The sequence below is a fragment of the Salvelinus sp. IW2-2015 genome, linkage group LG25, assembly GCF_002910315.2.
Source record: "Salvelinus sp. IW2-2015 linkage group LG25, ASM291031v2, whole genome shotgun sequence".
In the NCBI taxonomy this organism is placed as follows: domain Eukaryota; kingdom Metazoa; phylum Chordata; class Actinopteri; order Salmoniformes; family Salmonidae; genus Salvelinus; species Salvelinus sp. IW2-2015.
This window is the reverse complement of record NC_036865.1, coordinates 4,179,815-4,201,386: the sequence shown is the minus strand read 5'-3', so window position 1 is coordinate 4,201,386 and position 21,572 is coordinate 4,179,815. Positions and strand designations below refer to the sequence as shown.

General features: G+C 41.4%; 1 protein-coding gene across 1 annotated transcript in view; it reads left to right on the top strand.

Moving 5' to 3' along the window:
- abcc2 (ATP-binding cassette, sub-family C (CFTR/MRP), member 2) overlaps positions 1-20,798 on the top strand; it is a 60,955-nt gene extending 40,157 nt beyond the window's left edge. The window contains 8 exon segments of the mRNA XM_023969980.2: positions 3,024-3,223; positions 4,703-4,829; positions 6,006-6,107; positions 7,694-7,837; positions 16,152-16,310; positions 16,459-16,625; positions 19,453-19,647; positions 20,211-20,798. Of these exon segments, the coding sequence (XP_023825748.1) occupies positions 3,024-3,223; positions 4,703-4,829; positions 6,006-6,107; positions 7,694-7,837; positions 16,152-16,310; positions 16,459-16,625; positions 19,453-19,647; positions 20,211-20,370 (1,254 nt within the window). The 3' untranslated portion in view covers positions 20,371-20,798.
- Positions 20,799-21,572: the final 774 nt, after the last annotated feature.

Here is a 21,572-nt window from a genome sequence, read left to right as displayed (position 1 = left end):
GTTTGATATTACTGTACCGAAAGTTAGAGAGAATTTTTTMGGGGGCGGTGGTTCTGTGCCGAAAATGCTGTAGACCATCTAGCTGACTAGCATTATCATCTACTAACCAAACACACTATCATGTCAACAATCTGCATATCTAGCTAACTGGCTAGCTGACATTAGCTATTTGAAATMAAGGCATTGGGCATCTGTGGGGTTCATGCAGTATCGTTAGATTATTTTGAGTCCAAAACAGTTTGAATACAGAAGATGTTAGCTAGCTAGCTAAATAGCCGTGTTAGCTAGCTTGAACACTGAACACACGAAGGTTAGCAGCTAACTAGCTAGGATGCTAAAAACACAACCCATCCAGTCCATGAGAACAGTGGCAATTTCGGTATCACTCTTCCATTTTTTCATCCGGTTTCTGGATTGGTCATGATGAGCAGTCTTCTTGCCTCTTTTTCTATTTCATGAACCGAGAATGATGCTTATTTGTATTGACATTTTCAGAAAACGTTGTCCCTGCTACCATGACAGTTTATCTGCAAACAAGTTAGCTAGCTATCTAGTTTGTTGGCTTTGGCTGCTCTGTGTTTGTTTCTGGCGGCTGTAGCTTGTAAGTGACCTTCCCTTCCTCTCCTGTTCCGGGTACCATGGCAGCAGGGTCATTTGAGTATGCGGGATTTGGCGCAAAGACGAACACACCTTGCCCAGAAAGTCTTCCCAGAAGAGTGGAGGCTGTTTTTAGATGCAAACGGGGGACCAACTCCATATTAATGCCCATGCTTTTGGAATGAGATGTTCGATGAGCAGGTGACCACATACTTTTGGTGATGTAGTGTAGCATCAGCAATGTAGGGTTTATATACAGTACATCATTTGGACTGAGAGTATGGAAAAGAGAGAGAGGGGTGGCCAGAAAAAGATGCACACTGTATTCCGGATAATAGCTCATATCCCGGTTAGTCTTATTCAGTGTAAGATGTTTATATGCACCTTTGATATCCCGCTTACGAGTATCCCTATATCCACAAATAAACAGAATATTCCTAATTTGCCCAGGGAGAGCGTAATGACTTTTTGACATGGGGTTTTTAAGTCTCATTTAGATCTAGTATTTGTCTGCTTATAATAGGCTATATGTTAGTAAACCTGTCTATAATTAGATACATGGAGCTTCTCTTTTGTCATTACTTGATGCTCTAGAATACTAATTATGCAACGGGTGGTTTGGAATTCCCATTGTTAAAGCCTCACCTGCCCAGATACAGTATATGAGACAACATACACATGGCCACGTTCATGGTTTACGTCGTTAGCTAGCAATGCACTACCACTCATACTTCTACAACTACTAGCATTAGCACCTGTAACTCGTCGTGGATGATTTTAAAGTTAACTTGCTTTTGACCTGTTTTATCCACTAACATTTCAAGAATGGTGCCAACAAGAAGAGGATATGAAAGAAATAAAACAAGAAGAAGAGCAGGTAGACCAGCAACCTGAGCCTTGTGTTACCGTTAGACATGCAGAAATCACGAATGTTAGCGCTGCTATAGACGACATAGAAAAGGAGATAAATMATGTAGCTACATAAAGACAAACCAACTGGGCAGTGATCTGGCAAATGTTTCAAAAAAGGGTATGGGTAATATTCTCAGGAGTTTCTATGCCACCTACTGAATACGGTGTGGTTTGATTTGCAGTTGCACTTTMGCCYAAGAGGCAATGAAGGAAATCGCAAACTGAYGCCAGACTCATTCGTAATAAAAGACAAAAATGGTTTGAGATATGCAACACTGAGTTTCAATGATGAAACCAAGAACCACAAAAATGCAATGGAAAGAGACAGAGAGAATCYTCATGGCTACATGCAGAACCAAGGACATCGTCTSTAGAAACCAAGGTTCTGGAACTATCAAACAGCGCTTGGGTAGTTTTGCTTTACTTGGCAGACAAAATGAATAGAACTAACGACCAGAGAACGCCAAAAATGTAATTTGACTACCAGTGAATGTAYCATCACGTTTTGTTGAAAAATMTATGGTTTGGGAAATAATCTAGATTTTTTTAATGGTACCAGTTGTATTAAAGCAAAAATACACTCGAGTCCATGTGTTATGAAATTTGCATCATGGCTGTGGTGGTCTACACCACTCGGCTTCGCATCGTGGCTATGACCACGTCCCATGATAAAAATGTCATAACACATGGCCTTTCGTGTCTTATTGCTTAAATAAAGCCTTGCTCTAAAGAATGTCATGCATGATAGAATGAATGCATCATCAACAATCTAGTTGACATCGGTAAACCAGGGAGATTTCCGTGTATAATTTTGAAATGACATCAGTTTGTTGACCGGTTTTAAGGAAATTAAAAGCTTTGAAAACGATACAACATGTTTCTGATAGTATTTCAGTTCGTCTTGGATGCATATTTTATGTGGTTGAAAGTTAAATACTGTCCACTTTTATGTTGCTGAATTTTTGATAACTTTTAGTCTACATAACACAGAACCTACATGTGCATTTGCTCACATTTCCTCAAAATGAAAGAAATGATATTCCTCCACTCCTGTTCCCGAGACAAAATTAACATTCGGACTATAATTTTACTCCAAGAAACACTTACTTCTATAGGAGTTAATACTGTAATAGGCTACATGTGAGGCCTACAGTCAGTGTTCAGACTTCAGTTACTATTCCAACTATTACTGTTCCCATCCGAACTTCAAAGGTGATACGATGCAAAACTGAGCCTGCGCAAACCGCAAAAAACTACGTTAAGCGGGATAAGATGTTCACATGCCACAGTGTCCGTCTAAYATCAGCATATCCCAGCGATAGGAGCTTATTCGGGTTTTTGAAAACGGGATATGATGTTTAAATGCGTCAACTCAAAAACAGAATACTTGAGTATCCCGAATYATAACGCGATATTGGTGTGCATGTAAACGTGGTCAGTGCCACTTCGGTATAGGATTTGTGAATCGTTTATTCTCCCTCTCCTTCATTCCTCCATCCACTCTCTCCCCTCAGCGTTTCTACGTGGCAAGCTCACGGCAGCTGCGTCGTCTGGACTCTGTGTCTCGGTCTCCCATCTATTCTCACTTTGGAGAGACAGTGTCTGGTCTGTCGGTCATCCGGGCCTATGGACACCAGGACCGTTTCCTCAAACACAACGAGAAAGTAATTGATGAAAACCTCAAGTCGGTCTACCCGTGGATAGTCTCGAACAGGTCAGGAACACACTCAGTTTTGTTCATGTCAAAACAGCACTGGATAATATGAGTTCCATTCTGTCTGAAATGTTATGGTGAATCTGTGATGTCTGATGTTTGACTTAGTCTGTCTGTCTTGCCTGTCTTGTCAGTCTTGTCTCTCTGTCTCACAGGATGTTGCTGAGGGGAAGACGGCTCATAATAATGGCTGGAATGGAGTGAATGGAATGGTATCAACCACATGGAAATCATTTGTTTGACGTGTTCGATACCATTCCATTTATTCCGTTTCAGCCCTTACTATTTCTATTTGTATTTGTATTAATTATGGATCCCCATTAGCCACTGCCAAGGCAGCAGCTACTCTGTCTGGGGTCCAGCAAAATTAAAGCAGTTATACAATTTAAAAAACATTACAATACATTCACAACAGATTTCTCAACACATTAAGTGTGTGCCCTCAGGCTTTTACTCTACTACCACATATCTACAACACAAAATCCATGTGTACATGTGTGTATAGTGCATATGTTATCGTGTGTCTGTGCCTATGTTTGTMTTGCTTCACAGTCCCCGCTGTTCCATAAGGTGTATTTTTATCTGTTTTTTTATCAAATTTTACTGCTTGCATGAGTTGTGGAATAGAGTTCCATGTCGTCATTGCTCTTTTGTAGTATTGTGCGCCTCCCATAGTCTGTTCTGGACTTGGTTACTGTGAAGAGATCTCTGGTGGCATGTCTTGTGGGGTATGCATGGGTGTCCGAGCTGTGCGCCAGTAGTTCAAACAGACAGCTCGGTGCATTCAACATGTCAATACCTCTCACAAATACAAGTAGTGATGAAGACATGCATATTATTCATGTTAGCTCTGTACATTTAAGGGCCAGCCGTGCTGCCCTGTTCTGAGCCAATTACAATTTTCCTAAGTCCTTCTGTGGCACCTGACCACATGACTAAACAGTAGTCCAGGTGCGACAAAACTAGGGTCTGTGGGACCTGCCTTGTTGTTAGTGCTGTTAAGAAGGCAGAGCAACACTTTATTATGGACAGACTTCTCCCCATGTTATTGACCATGACAGTTTACAATTCAGGGTTACTCCAACCAGTTTAGTCACCCCAACTTGCTCAATTTCCACATTATTCATTACAGGATTTAGTTGAGATTTAGGGTTAGTGAATGATTTGTACCAAATACAGTGCTTTTAGTTTTTGAAATATTTAGGACTAACTTATTCCTTTCCACCAATTCTGAAACGAACTGCAGCTCTTTGTTAAGTGTTGCAGTAATTTCAGTCGCTGTAGTAGCTGATGTGTATATTGTCGAGTCATCCGCATACATAGACACACTGGCTTTACTCAAAGCCAGTGACATGTCGTTAGTAAAGATTGAGCCCATCCTCCCCAATTAAGGTGCCAGCAACCGCTTGTGGTCTGTCTGTTTAGTCTGTCTTGTCTGTCTGTCTGTCTGTCTGTAATGCCTGTCTTTCTGTCCTGCAGGTGGCTGGCCATCCGTCTAGAGTTCCTTGGTAACCTGGTAGTGTTTTTCTCAGCTCTGCTTGCTGTCATTGCCCGGGACTCTCTGGACAGTGGCCTGGTCGGCCTCTCCATCTCCTATGCTCTCAACGTGAGTACACCACACGCGCACATGCATGCGCACACACACACACACACACTGTTCTTCTGTGTTGTGCCTACTGAATATGACCTTGGGGAACCGATTTATTTATTTCTCAATTCACTGTACTATACCAGAGAGAGGAGTGCTTTGTTGAGGATGGTTGAGCTGTGCCTTCAATCGTCAAATCTCAATCAAATGAAGGAAGTACTGTATGAGGTGTTTCAAAGGACTAACTGGTTTAGGGATTGAGCTGCCACCATGGTATCGGTCAGAATGAGGAGATGGAGATAAGGAATCCAGGTTTAAAGTTGAACACGAACACAGAGGCACATGGGGGAGGGTTTGGAATGGAGGTTTGTTAGGGCCGGTAGTGTGGTAGGTAGGGAGGTTGGATGAGATACAAAATGGAAACATTAAAAACAGAAACATCAACGGTGCATTCATGGCAATGTACTGCCAGGTGGCTATGGGGGAAATACGGGCTGAACATGTACTGTATATTCTGCTTATATAGGGAACTGACAGTAGAGAAAAGGTGACTAGGGAGTAGAAAACAGGTGTGGAGGCAAGGGGCGTGGCCTGGGGTAATTGGGAGCAAGTAGGTGTCCTGTTACAGTGCTCTGACCCTTCGCAACACTCTGGCTGCGTTTACACATACAGCTCAATTCTGATCTTTTGCCCAATTTTTTTTTTTTTTTATATTGTGGAAAAATATCAGAATTGGGCTGCCTGTGTAAACGCAACCAATGTGACTTGTGCATCTGGACCTGTCTTATATGCGATCATCATATTCTGACAGCAGAAGTCACATACAGTATACTGTAAATATCAAGAGTAGATGCTCTCAAATGTAAGTGCCATTGTGTTAACATCTAACCAACCTGAACTCTGATTCAGTTCCGTTTTAACTGAAGGCCTCAGTGGTACTTTAATGGTCATACATACTGAATATAATATTATTATTGTTATTACTTTATTTTGTTTGCACTTTGAGATTATCTTGTGATGAAAAATACTAATTTATTATGTAAGGAGATGAATCAGGGTTAAATCCTGGGTTACTGTGGAGTACTCCCTGACAAATGTGTATTTGTAAAACGCACTTAATGGATTTTATGGATGATGGAATGATAATAAAGTGATGATGACTTGATGGTAATGACCCCAACCCRTGACATGTAGGTGACCCAGACACTGAACTGGCTGGTGAGGATGACATCAGAACTGGAGACCAACATCGTAGCTGTGGAGAGAGTCAGCGAGTACACGGAGATAGAGAATGAGGTTTGTGTGTGTTCAATGAGAATGACAGATACAGTTGAAGTCGGAAGTTTACACACACTTAGGTTGGAGTCATTCAAAATAATTTTTCAACCACTCCACAAATGTCTTGTTAACAAACTATAGTTTTGGCAAGTCGGTTAGGACATCTACTATGTGCATGACACAAGTCATTTTTCCAACAATTGTTGGATGCAGACACAGGAGGCGGATAGTACAGTTCTCAGATCATTTATTATAAACACGGGGCAGGCAAAGGGCAGGTCGAGGACAAGCAGAGGTTCGTGATCAGGTCAGTCAGGCTGGTACAGGACGGCAGGCAGGCTCGGGGTCAGGGCAGGCAGAGATTCGTAATCTGGTCAGAGTCAGGCAGGTACAGGATGGCAGGCAGGCATGGGGTCAGGGCAGGCTGAATGGTCAGAACCGGGAAAAACGAGGAAACGAAACTTGAGGAACAGGAAGATGTGAAAGCACGCTGGTCAGACAAGACGGACTGGCAACAGAGAACACAGGTATAATGGGGCAGATGGGCGACTCCTGGAGGGGGGTGGAGACGAGCATAAAGACAAGGGAAACAGATCAGGGTGTGACAGTGATTGACATTTGGGTGACAGCTAAACCAAAAAGCAGACATAGATTTTCCATTGGAATTTGGTTGCGCTTTTTAGATGGTTGAAAGCATAGTTATAACACATTGAAAATTCAACTCTCTTTTTGAGTGGGTGTAATCTCATTGACCAATGTCTRAACCAAATATTACTCAGTTATCCATGTTGAAATTACATAGTGTTCCCAGTGGGAAGCATTTCCTGACAAGGCTTTGCAGGTATAGAATGAGACCTTGTTTGAGCTGAGTTTAGAATATGTTGAATTTGAAAACGTACTGCTTGTGAACAATCTGATGTTAAATAGACAGTGAAAACATGTCTGTTCTGTGACTTACAGTATAGAAACACTATGTCATCAACTTGGACCATAAACGGTCTTTTAGTGATGGGAAGTTTGGCTCTTTTTACTGACTCTGATCTTTTTAACTCGTTCTGTCAATAGAACGGCTAATTTCGTTCATTTGATTCAGTAATGCCCAGGGCACGAAGGATCCCCTACCAGCGAACGATGAKCTAAWAACCTGAYAAAAAAAATRWGGATTCTACAAGCCTACTGTTCATCATAGGGGTCTTGTCATTCGAGCTGTCYTTTGTGACTGAGACTTATAAAAGTGTGCTTCAAACAATGTACATTTGTGATTATTCTGCATGCAAATTCACTTTTCAGGCATTTAGCAGACGCTCTTATCTAGAGCAATTGACAGTAGTGAGTTCACACATTTTTATTTGCACTGGTCCCCGTGGGAATCAAACCCCCAACCCTGGCATTGCAAGTGTCATGCTCTATCAACTGAGCCACACAGGACCTCAGAACGTCTGGCGTCAGCCCAATGCTTCAGACACACTGTTTTAGAACACGCGTGTGCTGATCCATTTCCGCGTGACAGTTTTCTTAAACTAGTTTTGGTAAACGTGTGTGTGTGTGCTACGTGTTTTTGTGAGGTGGAGTTGTGTATAAAACGTGTATGTGCGTTTGAACAGGCGGACTGGGTGTCAGAGATACGACCGCCAGAGAAGTGGCCTGAGGCTGGGAGGCTGAGGTTCGAGAACTTCAAGGTCCGCTACCGACCTGAACTGGACTTGGTGCTGCACGGGATCACCTGCGARATCGACAGCACAGAGAAGGTGGGTGAGAGAGACAGAGAGACCAGCGTCAGACACCACACATACAGTGGGGTCCTGAAATGATTTACACCCTTGATAAAGTTGAGCAATAATGCCRGAATAAAATTATTAATTCAAATACAGAGCTATATTTTATGTGCATTTTTTGTCAATTATTATATTATTTTTATGCTAATATAATTGCTCAGAGAAAGAGATTTTGTTTAACAAATAATATACATTTTCCTCAAAAAGGTAGGGTTCAAACAGTCATTATTGCGAAAATCTTTATCAAGGTTGTCAATAATTTTAACCCCACTGTCTGGTATCATATTTCACATACCACYTCGACAAAGAAACAATGTATATAACGGTCTACGTGCAAAGAAAACTAACTAGTATTCACCCCCACAGGACTTTTTCACATTTTGTTGTGTTACAAAGTGGTATTGAAATGGATTTAATTGTTGCTTTTGTCATTGATCTACAAAAAAGAATCTATAATATCAAACTGAAAATAATAATGTTATAAATGTTTACAAATGATTACAAATMAAACAACTAAAATATATTATTCACCCCCTTTGTTATGGCAAGCCTAAATTAGTTCAGGAGTAAAAATTGGCTTTAAAAAAAATCACATGTTACATGGTGTCACTCTGTATGACATAATGCCTCGTAGAGAAGGGCAGCAATTGGTAGATGGGTCAAAATAACCAATCAGACACTGAATATCCCTTTAAGCATGGTCAAGTTAATAATTAGGCTGCGGATCAAACCGCCGAAACACAACAAAGATACAGTCGTTCTTCCTAACTGACAGGACAGGAAGGACATTGCAAAGTTTTTTTGTGTATATCAGTGACAATTTTTTGTATATTTAAATCAATTTAATTCCCAATTTGTAGAACAATTAAAGTCCAAGGGGGGGGGGTGAATACTTATTATATACACTACCGTTCAAAAGTTTGGGCGACCCCGGGATGCTGGCCTTCTAGGCAGAGTTCCTCTGTCCAGTGTCTGTTCTTTTGCCCATCTTAATCTTTTATTTTTATTGGCTTGTCTGAGATATGGGTTTTTCTTTGAAGCTGCCAGTTGAGGACTTGTGAGGCGTCTGTTTCTCAAACTAGCCACTCTAATGTATTTGTCCTCTTGCTCAGTCGTGCACCGGGGCCTCCCACTCCTCTTTCTATTCTGGTTAGAGCCAGTTTGCGCTGTTCTGTGAAGGAAGTAGTACACAGCGTTGTATGAGATCTTCAGTTTCTTGGCAATTTCTCGCATGGAATAGCCTTCATTTCTCAGAACAAGAATAGACTGACGAGTTTCAGAAGAAAGGTCTTTGTTTCTGGACATTTTGAGTCTGTAATCGAACACACAAATGCTGATGCTCCAGATACTCAACTAGTCTAAAYAAAGCCAGTTTTATTGCTTCTTTAATCAGAACAACAGATTTCAGCTGTGCTAACATCATTGCAAAAGGGTTTTCTAATGATCAATTAGCCTTTTAAAATGATAAACTTGGATTAGCTAACACAACGTGCCATTGGAACACAGGWGTGATGGTTGCTGATAATGGGCCTCTGTACGCCTATGTAGATATTCCATAAYAAATCTGCCGTTTCCAGCTACAATAGTCATTTGCAACATTAACAATGTCTACACCGTATTTCTGATCAATTTGATGTTATTTTAATGGACAAAAAATTAGCTTTTCTTTCAAAAACAAGGACATTTCTCAGTGGCCCCAAACTTTTGAACMGTGGTGTACACTGTACTGTATGTGCATGCTTTATCTTGGAAAACGCTAGCAAGAGAGAGAGCACCGTACTACTGTCACAACATTGATTCAGGGTCAACACAGCACAGCGATTTAGGGTCAACTTGAGAACTCTGAAACTCTAGAATGAGTCCAGAATATACTTAAGCAATAAGGCCCAAAGGGGTGTAGAATATGGCCAATATACCACGGCTAAGGGCTGTTCTTATGCACGACGCAACGCGGAGTGGCTGAATACAGCCCTAAGCCATGGTGTATTGGCCATTCAGTATACCACAAACCTCCGAGGTGCTTTATTGCTATTATAAACTGGCTACCAACGTAATTAAAAGAGTAAAAATACCTGTGGTATACGGTGTGATCAGTGGAGGAAGGGGAGGACCAATTTCAAAAACATTTAAATAGTGAAAAATAAAACGTGCTAACTAAAAATATTAACATGTAACCAAATAATTGATTAAAACACACTGTTTTGCAATGAAGGTCTACAGTAATCTCAATAGCACTCTGTAGGGTAGCACCATGGTGTAGCCGGAGGATAGTTAGTTTGCGTCCACCTCTGGGTACATTGACTTCAATACAAAACCTAGGATGCTCATGATTCTCACCCCCTTCCATAGACTTGCACAGTAATTATGACCATTTCCAAACTATCAGAGSTCTTGCCATGCTGTCCACCCAATCAAAGGATCAGAGAATGAACTAGTACTGAAAGCATAAGCTACACCTAGCTTGCACTGCAGTGCATAAAATGTGGTGAGTAGTTGACTCAAAGAGCGAGAAAGACAACAGTTGAACAGTTTGAACAAATGTTTTTATTTTTATTAAAAAGCAAGAGAGAGTGAGTTAGCTATATTTCGTAATTTTTCACTTATTTAGTGAATGCTGCTAGCTAGTTTAGACTACTGAAACAGAGCGGGATGCTATGTTAGCTAGCTGGCTATGGCTATCCAACACTGGAACTCTTCCAAGTCAAGATAAGCTTTTTGGTTTAATTAATTTATTGCCACAGGGGCACGTCAGTGTAACTGCTAAACTCCTTGCTGACCGTACACTGTACTACATGATTGTAGCGGGTTTACTAACGTGTTAGTTTTAGTAGCCATGTTAACTATGATGTTATAAAATGGTGACAACAATGTAAGCTGTGTGTAGCAGTTAACGTTTATGATATGAAGTTTTGGCTTGGAAAGGTTTTTTCACCTGGTCACAGACAGCTGATGTTTTGTGCACTGAAGTCCACAAGGGAGGGAAAAGGTGTGAGGAAGAGAGAGCGTAGATGCGAGAAGAAATTATACAACGATCAAAGGTCTAATGCCGTATGTATGCGGCTGCTATGAAAGTGAACTCTGTTTGCGTGTGAGGGGGTGTATTCCTTCCACCGATTCTGTTGAAAAACATTTCTTAAACGGAGTAAATGTAACGAAACGAGGATAAACATACCTGAATTTGTCCAATATGAACTATTGTTTGCAATTGTTGGAATAATGATGACACCCTAGATCAGCTASATGCAGGCAAGAGTGTGCAAGGTGGTATTGAATGTGTCTGTCTGTCACATTGATTACTCAAATTCCTCTCCACCTGTGCACCTAGCGTACYTTGTAAACTTTCATTCATAACCTAGGTTGTAGCATCCTCATGATGGGTATAGGGAGAATTTGAGTATCATGTAGTAGCCTAAACCTATCGATGTTACATTGAGCTGGGTGAATGGAATATGAATGACAGTCATCCAAAATGCTTTAATAAAAAATAAGGCTAAAAACAATCATTCTCCCTCATCTTAAACGGCACCYACCGCCACTTCGTCTGATARACCACGGCTTTCAGCCAATCCGCATTCAGGGCATGAACCACCCAGTTTATATTTAAGAACAGCCAGTGTTTGTGTTCTTGTATGCTAAAGTAAGAGAGAGAGGACGAGAAAGAAAGTTTGTACTTGAAAAGTTGGCTGTGCGAGAAAGAAAGAGCAACACGTGACATTACGAACACTGAAAAAGTGTGTTTGTGTGTGCATGTGTGGGTGGGTGTACAGTGTATTGTGAAAGTATTCCGACCCCTAGACTTTTTCCACATTTTGTTACGTTACAGCCTTATTCTAAAATGGATTAATTGAAGAAAAAATACTCAGCAAACTATACACAATACCCCATAATGAGAAAGTGAAAAATAGTTTACATTTTAATTTTTTTTGCAAATGGCTTACAAATAAAAAACTGAAAAAGCTTATTTACATAAGTATTCAGAACCTTTGCTATGAGACTCTTTAACTAGTCGGACGTAGAGGATTTACTTCAGACACCTGACAAAATCCCCATCATTCGCATGAAGAAGAGACAGAGATATTGGGGACGTCGGTCAAGGTGCCTTGCTAGGATTCGACGGTGAGTGAGTAATCCGGCTTTACCATCAGTCCTATTAGCCAATGTGCAATCATTGGATAATAAAATGAATGAGCTCCGATCAAGACTATCCTACCAACGGGACATTAAAAACTGTAATATATTTTGTTTCGTCGAGTTGTTTCACACAATCTAATATTAAGGAAGTCTAGGTTTTGCTCACCTGAGGTAGAACATCTGCACTGAGCTAAAGGGTAGAGCTGCCGCTTTCATGGAGCGGGACTCTAACCCAGACGCTTATAAGAAATCCTGCAATGCCCTCTACGACYAACCATCAAACATGTAAAGCGTCAAAACAGGACTAAGATTGAATCGTACTACACCAGCTCCGACGCTCGTCAGATGTGGCATTGCTTGCAAACTTTTACGGACTACAAAGGGAAGCTGCCCAATGACACGAGCCTAGCAGACAAACTAAATAACTTCTATGCTCGCTTTGAAGCAAGCAACACTGAAGCATGCATGAGAGCATCAGCTGTTCTGGACATCTGTGTGATCACGCTCTCCGTAACCGAAGTGAGTAAGACCTTTAAACAGGTCAACATTCKCAAGGCCGCAGGGCAAGATTAATTACCTGCCTAAATTTACTACTGACCCGTAGCACTCACATCTGTAACCATGAAGTGCTTTGAAAGGCTGGTCATGGCTCAYATCAACACAATTATCCCATTAACCCTAGACCCACTCCAATTTGCATACCGCCCCAACAGATCCACAGATGATGCAATCTCTATTGCACTCCCCAATGCCTTTTCCCACCTGGACAAAAGAAACACCTACGTGAGAATGCTATTCGTTGACTACAGCTCTGCGTTCAACACCATGGTGCCCTCAAAGCTCATCACTAAGCTAAGGACCCTGGAACTAAACACCTCCCTCTGCATCTGGATCCTGGACTTCCTGACGGGCCGCTCCCAGTTGGTAAAGTTAGGTAACAACACATCTGRCACACTGTTCCTCTACACGAGGGCCCCTCAGGGGCGTGTGCTCAGTCCCCTCCTGTACTCCCTGTTCACCCATAACTGTATGGCCAAATGATTGTGGACTACAGGAAAAGGAGGGCAGAGCACGCCCCCATTCTCATTGAGGCTGGTGTCCACATCATCAAAAAACTATCATGGTCCAAACACACCAAGACAGTCGTGAAGAGGGCACGACAACGCGACAACGATTCCCCCTCAAGAGACTGAAAATATTTGACATGGGTCCTCAGATCCTCAAAATGTTCTACAGCTGCACTATTGAGAGCATCCTGACTAGTTGCATCAACGCCTGGTGTTGCAATTGCTCGGCCTCCGACCTCAAGGCACTACAGATGATAGTGCATACGGCCCAGTACATCACTGGGGCCAAGCTTCCTGCCATRCAGGTCCTCTATACCAGGCGGTGTCAGAGGAAGGCCCTAAAAATTGTCTAAGACTCCAGCCACCCTAGTCATAGACTGTTCTCTCTGCTACTGCATGGCAAGCGGTACCGGAGGGCCAAGTCTAGGTGCAAAAGATTTCTTAACAGCTTCTACCCCAAAGCCATAAGACTCCTGAACAGCTAATCAAATTGCTACCTGGACTATTTGCATTGGCACCCCCCACCCCCCACCCCCATTTTAACTCTGCTTCTACACTCTGTTTATTATCTATGCATAGTCACTTTACCTCTACCTACATGTACATATTACCTCAACTAACCTGTGCCCCCGCACATTGACTCTGTACCGGTACCCCCTGTGTATATATTTATATATCTCTATTTTCCTCCTTTATTTTTATTTTTTAGATATTTATGTTTTACTTCAGTTTATTTTTGTAAATACTTTCACAACACTTATTTTTCTTAACTGTATTGTTGGTTCAGGGCTTGTAAGTAAGCATTTCACTGTTAGTCTACACCTGTTTATGAGGCATGTGAGAAATAACATTTCWTTTGATTTTGACTATACTGGTCTTCCCTGTGACTTGTTTTTAAATTGCGTCTCAAAGCAAAAGTAGTCCATTCTTTATTAGATTATTCAATTAAACTGTAGTCTAATAGGCACATGGGATTCAGTTCCTTGTTGTGCTTGACTACAGAAAGCAATGGRGAATTGATGTGGGTGTGTTTGCTGCTTATGTTGCAGACAGCTGATCTTGCATGATTMATGTTATTTAGTTTACTGTCCGGCTATTCTAAATAACAAGGTGTAGCCCAGGCCTAATTTATTTCTCCATGGTTCTGACTTGTCTGCTCGTTGCACTTTGCCTTGTCAATCTGTGTGCTCGATAATCTGGGTACAGGTATAGTCTATTTTAATAATGATTGACAACCATTCAAACACTAATGCATTCATGAAACCAATTGTAAACAATATGGGGGGCCCCCTCAAATGTTTTTTTGCACCACCCAACCCGTGGCAAAACCCTAGCTCTGTTTTGACATAAGCATGGATTTTCCCATTGAATGCAATGTATTGACATAAGCTTCAATTGGTTTACACTCCGCTTTTCCCAATGACTGAAATGTATTGACATAAGTGTCAACTGGTTGACCCTCATCTTTTCCCATTGACTGCAAATGTATTGATATACGCGTGAATTGGTTGACACATCTTTTCCCATTGAATGCAATGTATTGACATAAGCTTCAATTGGTTTACACTCCGCTTTTCCCAATGACTGAAATGTATTGACATACGTGTCAACTGGTTGACCCTCATCTTTTCCCATTGACTGCAATGTATTGATATAAGCATCATTTGGTTGACACTCATCTCTTCCCATTGGCACAGCAAAGCCTGCAGTTGACTTAAGCACCTTAAGCACCAATTGGTTGATCCATAGATGACATTTTGAGGCTGATAATTGGTTGTAAATAATAATGGACTGCAGAGCAAGCAACTCTGCTGTCCTCATAACTGGATAATTATTAAATGATTTGCATGTTTGCCTCATCCTCCTTTCTTATTAGGTCTAGGCTACTATGCCTAYAATAATACTATTTTACATCTTGGTGTTGTTTGCTCAATTTCACTTCTTGTGGCCTGAAATATTTGTCATTCAAATGTAAGCTATGATTGAGAAGCCATAGACTTTTTCACAATTATTCACATTTGAAAGCTGCAATAGGATATTACACACTTAATTACAATACTTGGGAAATATTCTTAATAAATAACTTTTCTTAATGCTTTTATGATATTTCAATTAGAATTAGCCTAGGTTTTTGGCCGTTTGGGTCACAATGGCAAAGAGGGATTTCTTTCTGTTTCTTAAAATAGCCTAAGTTTTGCTCAATTTGTAAGGTTTGTTCAAACTCCTAATTCTATTTTTCTATTTTCCTATTGTTTGTTCTCTCTATCATTATTACCTTAGGCCTACTATGTTTTTAGATGATTCAAAAACAACTTAAAACTTTCTGAGATAGCTTAAAACTTTGTAAGATTAATTCCATTTTTTAATAATGAAATAGTGCGACGGGAAAAAGTCAGCATGCATAAAARGAATAGAGTAGCTTAATAGGTCAAGTCATATTCATATCAAATGGAGATAACATAAAAAAAAAAGGCATTAATAATAATTAGACATCGGACAGTCCGGTATAAAAATAGGCCCAGATCATTGGAGAGAGAAAACAAATAACATATTTTCTGACTGGACATTTTGCATTGTTTTGGTGAAACTCAGGTCTGTCTTTGTTCTTGTGCATTCTGTTTTTAGTTTATAACATATTTATGGAAATAGGTTATGCAGGCCATAGCAAAGGTATATGCCACMTGGCATCGGCYCCCGGGGAGRAGTRGTTGTTGGTTAACTGCCTTGCTCAAGCGCAGAAGGGCAAATATTACCACCTTGCCTGACTCGGCGATTCAYACCAGTGAACTTTCTGTTACTGGCCCAACGCTCTTAACTGCTAGGRTACTTGCCACCCTACACAGGGACACGATCAGTCACTGCTACAGAGTTGGACACAGGGCACACTTGGTCCAAAGCCTGTTTTATCATGGCCAGCGCCATTAAGGACTGGCACACATTTTTAAGCAAACATTACATAACTGCAGGTGGCAYTAAACCACCAACCTTGGTTTAATACTTGTTCTTTAGTACATCTCTATGGTCACGACCCATCTGACCCGTCATGACCCATGACTCAAGTCTTACTGAACGTCCTCCATCTTGTCCAGATCGGTATAGTGGGTCGAACAGGTGCTGGGAAGTCCAGTCTGACCAACTGCCTGTTTAGAATCATCGAGGCAGCAGAGGGACGGATCTTGATCGATGGGACAGACATCGCTACTCTAGGCCTACATGACCTCAGGAGCAGACTCACTATTATACCACAGGTAACGCACACACAGAAATGCATGTATGCACGCTTACACACACGTGCACGCACGCACGCACCCACAGACACACACCCTTATAAATGGCATAAACTTTCTAATATTTTGACATGATGACATTTTGTTTCTCCATTCGGTGTGTGTGTAGGACCCAGTGCTGTTCTCAGGGACGCTGCGTATGAACCTGGACCCGTTTGAGACCTTCAGMGATGAGGAGATCTGGCGCGTCCTAGAGCTGTCCCATTTGAAGGAGTACGTGGGAGGGTTACAGGAAGGACTGACCCACGAGGTGTCAGAGGGGGGAGAGAACCTCAGGTGGGTTACGCTCACATAGCCGCACACTTCAGATACAAGGACATCGTTGAAGCTGAAACGCTTGTCACCTTCGATTTGAAGAATGTCTTTTATGTACTAGAAATARCTTGTTAGCTAGCRGCCCATTGRTAGTTGGTTGGATGGGCAGCAAAACAGCAAAACAGTTGGTTGGATAACAGCAAAGAATTTTGCATTTTTAAAGCTATTTTCCTTCAATTCTACACATATTGGCCATGGGGCAGAGAGAAGAAAATGCCATTTTATAGTTAATCTCATGCTATTTTACAAATTTTGCAATGAGGCTGAGAGAATTTATCATTTCTAAAGCTAATTTCCTGCTATTCTAAACATTTTTGCCAAAGCTTATGACCTGTCCATATGCTATCTGTMTAGGGGCCGACCTGGGTTTAGAGGCCCCCAGAGTCCGTGGGCTCCGGGGGTGTATGGTACGCCAGTAGGAGAGATGCATTCTGACAAGCGCACACATATGAAGGTTGCGCCACATTTCAAAATGCAACTGAGGGAATAACACAGCTTTTAAAGTAATTKCTGTTGTTATTGTTAAAGACGAGGGTCAGCTTTGTCTGAGTATAAAACATATTTCTCAGGGCACTCTCAATATTGAGCAAATGGCACCACTTTACAACCGGAGTATGCAATGTGGTTTTCAGYTGATGCGCCCGCGGACCAGAGTGAACCATTTGCTGTGAATACTGAAGGTGTGCCGAGTACTTGGACAAAACTAGTATTGTAACAGATATAGCGAATTGTTTTTTGTAATTATCCGTCATCGGGAAAAAGTTATTWTCAGCTGCCAGCATGCTTCACTCTTTCACTCGCGCTGTGTGCTGTAAACAACTATTGGCTAGTTCTTTTACCTGTAAAGAAAATGGCCGGGGTATCGGTTGAGCCTGCTGCAAAGATTGGATGAGAACAAGCTGCTCTGCTCTCATTGTTGTTCAATCAAGTTATTTCCTGTCATATGGTTGTTTACTGGTTGTCTACTTGGCACTGTTTAGTAGGCCTACTTTGTCTGTTCGAATAATTATTCCATTGCTGAAGTCTCTCATTATGTCGTGATCCAAGCCCGTGCTTGCTTGCTATTTATTTTTGCCCAGGRATGTTTACCGTGCGGCAGATCATTTGAAAATAAAATGACAAATGTGGCATAAGGTTTGTTGATAACTGAATAGGACCAAGTAAGTTAATCATGTGCATTTTCATCTTTRCGGGTCTTTTAACAATGTGTGTGTGAATGAGTGAAGGGACATTATGATGCACTCTGAGTGATAGAGCAGTAATGCGCACTTGAGGTACAGGCTTTACCGAGATTTAAATTCCACTTCGATCATGAGTAAATCCGGTTAGAGTATCAAGTGTGATAAAACCGATACGATTACAAATACGAGTATGACAAGATCGGGACATCCCTAGTACATCAAGTAGCCTAGGCCTACCAATGGAAKGTTTTTGTAGGACATTAAATATAATGTTAGATCAATCAATAACATGGCTATCTAGCATAAAAATCATATTTAGAGTTAGCAATGTGTTTTGAGTTCCCACTTCCTCAGGTGGTGAATTATATAGCCTAGTATAGGCAGTTTTACGCAAATCTGATCATTCTGGAAGCTACATTACATGGTCAAAAGTATGTGGACATGCCTTCAAATTAGTGGATTCTGCGATTTCAGCCACACATGTTGCTGACAGTTTAATAAAATCGAAAACACACAGCCATAGAAAAACATCAACAGTAGAATGGCCTGTGTTGAAGAGCTCAGTGACTTTCAAAGTGGCACCATCAAATTTCTGCCCTGCTAGACCTACCCGGGTCAACAATAAGAGCTGTTGTTGTGAAGTGGAAATGTCTAGGAGCAGTAACTGCTCCGCCGCAAAGTGGTAGGCCACACAAGCTCACAGAACGGCARCACTGAGTGCTGAAGCGCGTAGTGCGTAAAAATCGTCTGTCCTCGGTTGCAACACTCGCTACCGAGTTCCAAACTGCCTCTGGAAGCAACATCAGCACAACAACTGTTCGTCGGGAGCTTCATGAAATGGGTTTCCATGGCTGAGCAGCCGCACACAAGCCTAAGATCACCATGTCAATGCCAAGCGTCAGCTGGAGTAGTGGACTGTGGAGCAGTGGAAACATGTTCTCTTGAGTGATGTATCACGTTTCACCATCTGGCAGTCAGATGGACAAATCTGCGTTTGGTGGATGCCAGGAAAACGCTACCTGTCTGACTGCATAGTGCCAACTGTAGTTTGATGGAGGAGGAATAATGGTCTGCGGCCGTTTTTCATGGTTCGGGCTAGGCCCCTTAGTTCCAGTGAAGGAAAATCTTAAAGCTACAGCATACAATGACATTCTAGATGATTCTGTGCTTCCAACTTTGTGGCAACAGTTTGGGGAAGGCCCTTTCCTGTTTCAGCATGACAATGCGACCATGCACAAAGCGAGGTCTATACAGAAATGGTTTGTCAAGGTCGGTGTGGAAGAACTTGACTGTCCTGCACAGAGCCCCGACCTCAACCCCATCAAACACCGTTGGGATGAATTGGAATCCCYACTGCAAGCCAAGCCTAATCGCCCAACATCAGTTCCCGGCCTCACTAGTGCTCTTGTGGCTGAATGGAAGCAACTCCCTGCAGCAATGTTCTAACATCTAGTGGAAAGCCTTCCCAGAAGAGTGGAGGCTGTTATAGCAGCAAAGGGGGGACCAACTCCATATTATTGCCCATGACTTTGGAATGAGATGTTTGACGAGCAGGTGTCCARATACTTTTGGTGTATTTTGACAGGTTGCACATGTTTCCATTACAGTATTGGTCAGAGACAGTTGTTGTGTCTGGCCCGTGCCCTGCTGAGGAAGTCTCGCATTCTGATTCTGGACGAGGCTACAGCTGCTGTGGACCTAGAGACAGACAACCTGATCCAGAAAACCATACGACGAGAGTTCTCCCATTGCACTGTACTCACCATCGCACACAGACTCCACAGCATCCTGGACAGTAGCAGGTAACACACATGCACATACACAGTAGAGTCACTCCTATGTAGTCAAATGTAACACTATGTTGGGGTTTATATGGTCCCATCCCCATTTTGTGTTAAAACTACTCTGGTCATGGTGCGGATATTTTTGGAGTTAAAATGACACTAAATGGCTTTAAAAGGACTCTGTCCCAATCAACTCCAGTTATCAACACTAACTCCAGGGAGCGTACGTACTCTCTTGAGGGCTAAGATAACTTCCAGTAGAGTCAATTTAACCTTCATTTTTTTAACACTGTGATTTCAACTATCCTTGATTTACGTGTACTTAGACACACACACACACACACACACACACACACACACACACACACACACACACACACACACACACCACACACACACACACACACACACTTGTTCACACACCCACACACACCACACACACACACACACACACACACACACACACACACTTTATGACAAGAGTTTTCTCACAGATCATGGCAACTGGAACTCTGAAACAGTTGACTCTCACTCATCCTTTCCTCCCTCTTCCTCCATCCCTCTCTCTCTAACACTTTCAGGGTGATGGTGCTGGATGCTGGGAAGATCGTGGAGTTTGACTCTCCCAGCACTCTCTTCAAAAAACAGGGTCACTTCTATTCCATGGCAAGGGATGCTGGTATCACTACAGTGGACAGCACTGCTRTGTACAGCACTGTATTGGATAGCACTACTCTCTGAGACTTGGGACTTGTAGTACGGTTGGTCTCAGAGAGGGCKGAATCATGCCTTAACTGCAGAGGGGATGCTAGCCTCTGGTGTTGATTGTAAAAGAGAATGTGTTCTCAATAACTTACCGGAGGGGTTTATTACAAAGCAGTATCAACAAGTTATCCGGGTAACTTTAGAAGCTTAAGTTGAATATGGGCTATTGAGAAATATTATACCATTACAATTTCCAGTTGGTTATATACCATTTCAAAAAGACGACTTTTTTGTGATAAAGATGCATGCCCAATGTTGTTATTTTTCTCCTGTGTTTATTTCTGACTGATTTTATACWCGTTTTTGCAGTCTGTTATTGATATAAGGACTGTTTGATCGGTGAAGTGTATTTCAATGAAGGTTGGTTTGATTAGGAACCTTATATAAGCAGTGAAGGTGTCAAACTTGACTTAGGTAAAAGAATATTGATTGATTTACAAAACGGATAATATAGTATGTGATTTAGTTTTTAAARGTCATACCTTAAGGAATTCACTCTTACATTGTAAAACGAGTCGTCCCAAAAACAATGGAACTACTCTTTAGTATAGACACAGTTGAAAAAAAATCAAGTTCTAGCTAAAACCATTTCACTTCACAGTGTGACCGTATGAATCAAACCAACCTTCAAAAGACCAATTACTGAAAAAAAGATKAGAATGGGGCTGCTGTGTAAATGCAGCCATGTAAAACTGTGAGAAGTCCGAAAAAAGATTGGATATTGAAAAAAAWTGGTTTCTTAGGGTGGCTGTGTGAACAGCCATAAGGTTGGGAAAAAGGTGGGAAAAGGGTGGGAAAAAAGTGGGAAATGTGCTGGCCAGTATTAACACTAACATGATCAACATGTAAAATGTCCTCGTGSTTTTTGAAGGACACAGCTTAGAAATGCCTGAAATATTTTTGTGATGCTTTCTAACCTTATCATAATCTCAAAACTGCTGTCAATATTCTTTTATTATGTATTTTAATATGCATCTGGAAATGCATGTGAAATGTATTAARATATTAGACAAATATTTGATCTGTCCAATTTGAAATATTTCACATGTCCTGKAAATAAATCAAATTTGCAATAAATMTAAATGTAAATTCTGATTTCATATCTGCAATGAAAAAGGAAATGGTGAATCAAATTTGAAAGTAATGTAGATTGTGTGAGAGTTTATTGAGCATGTTCT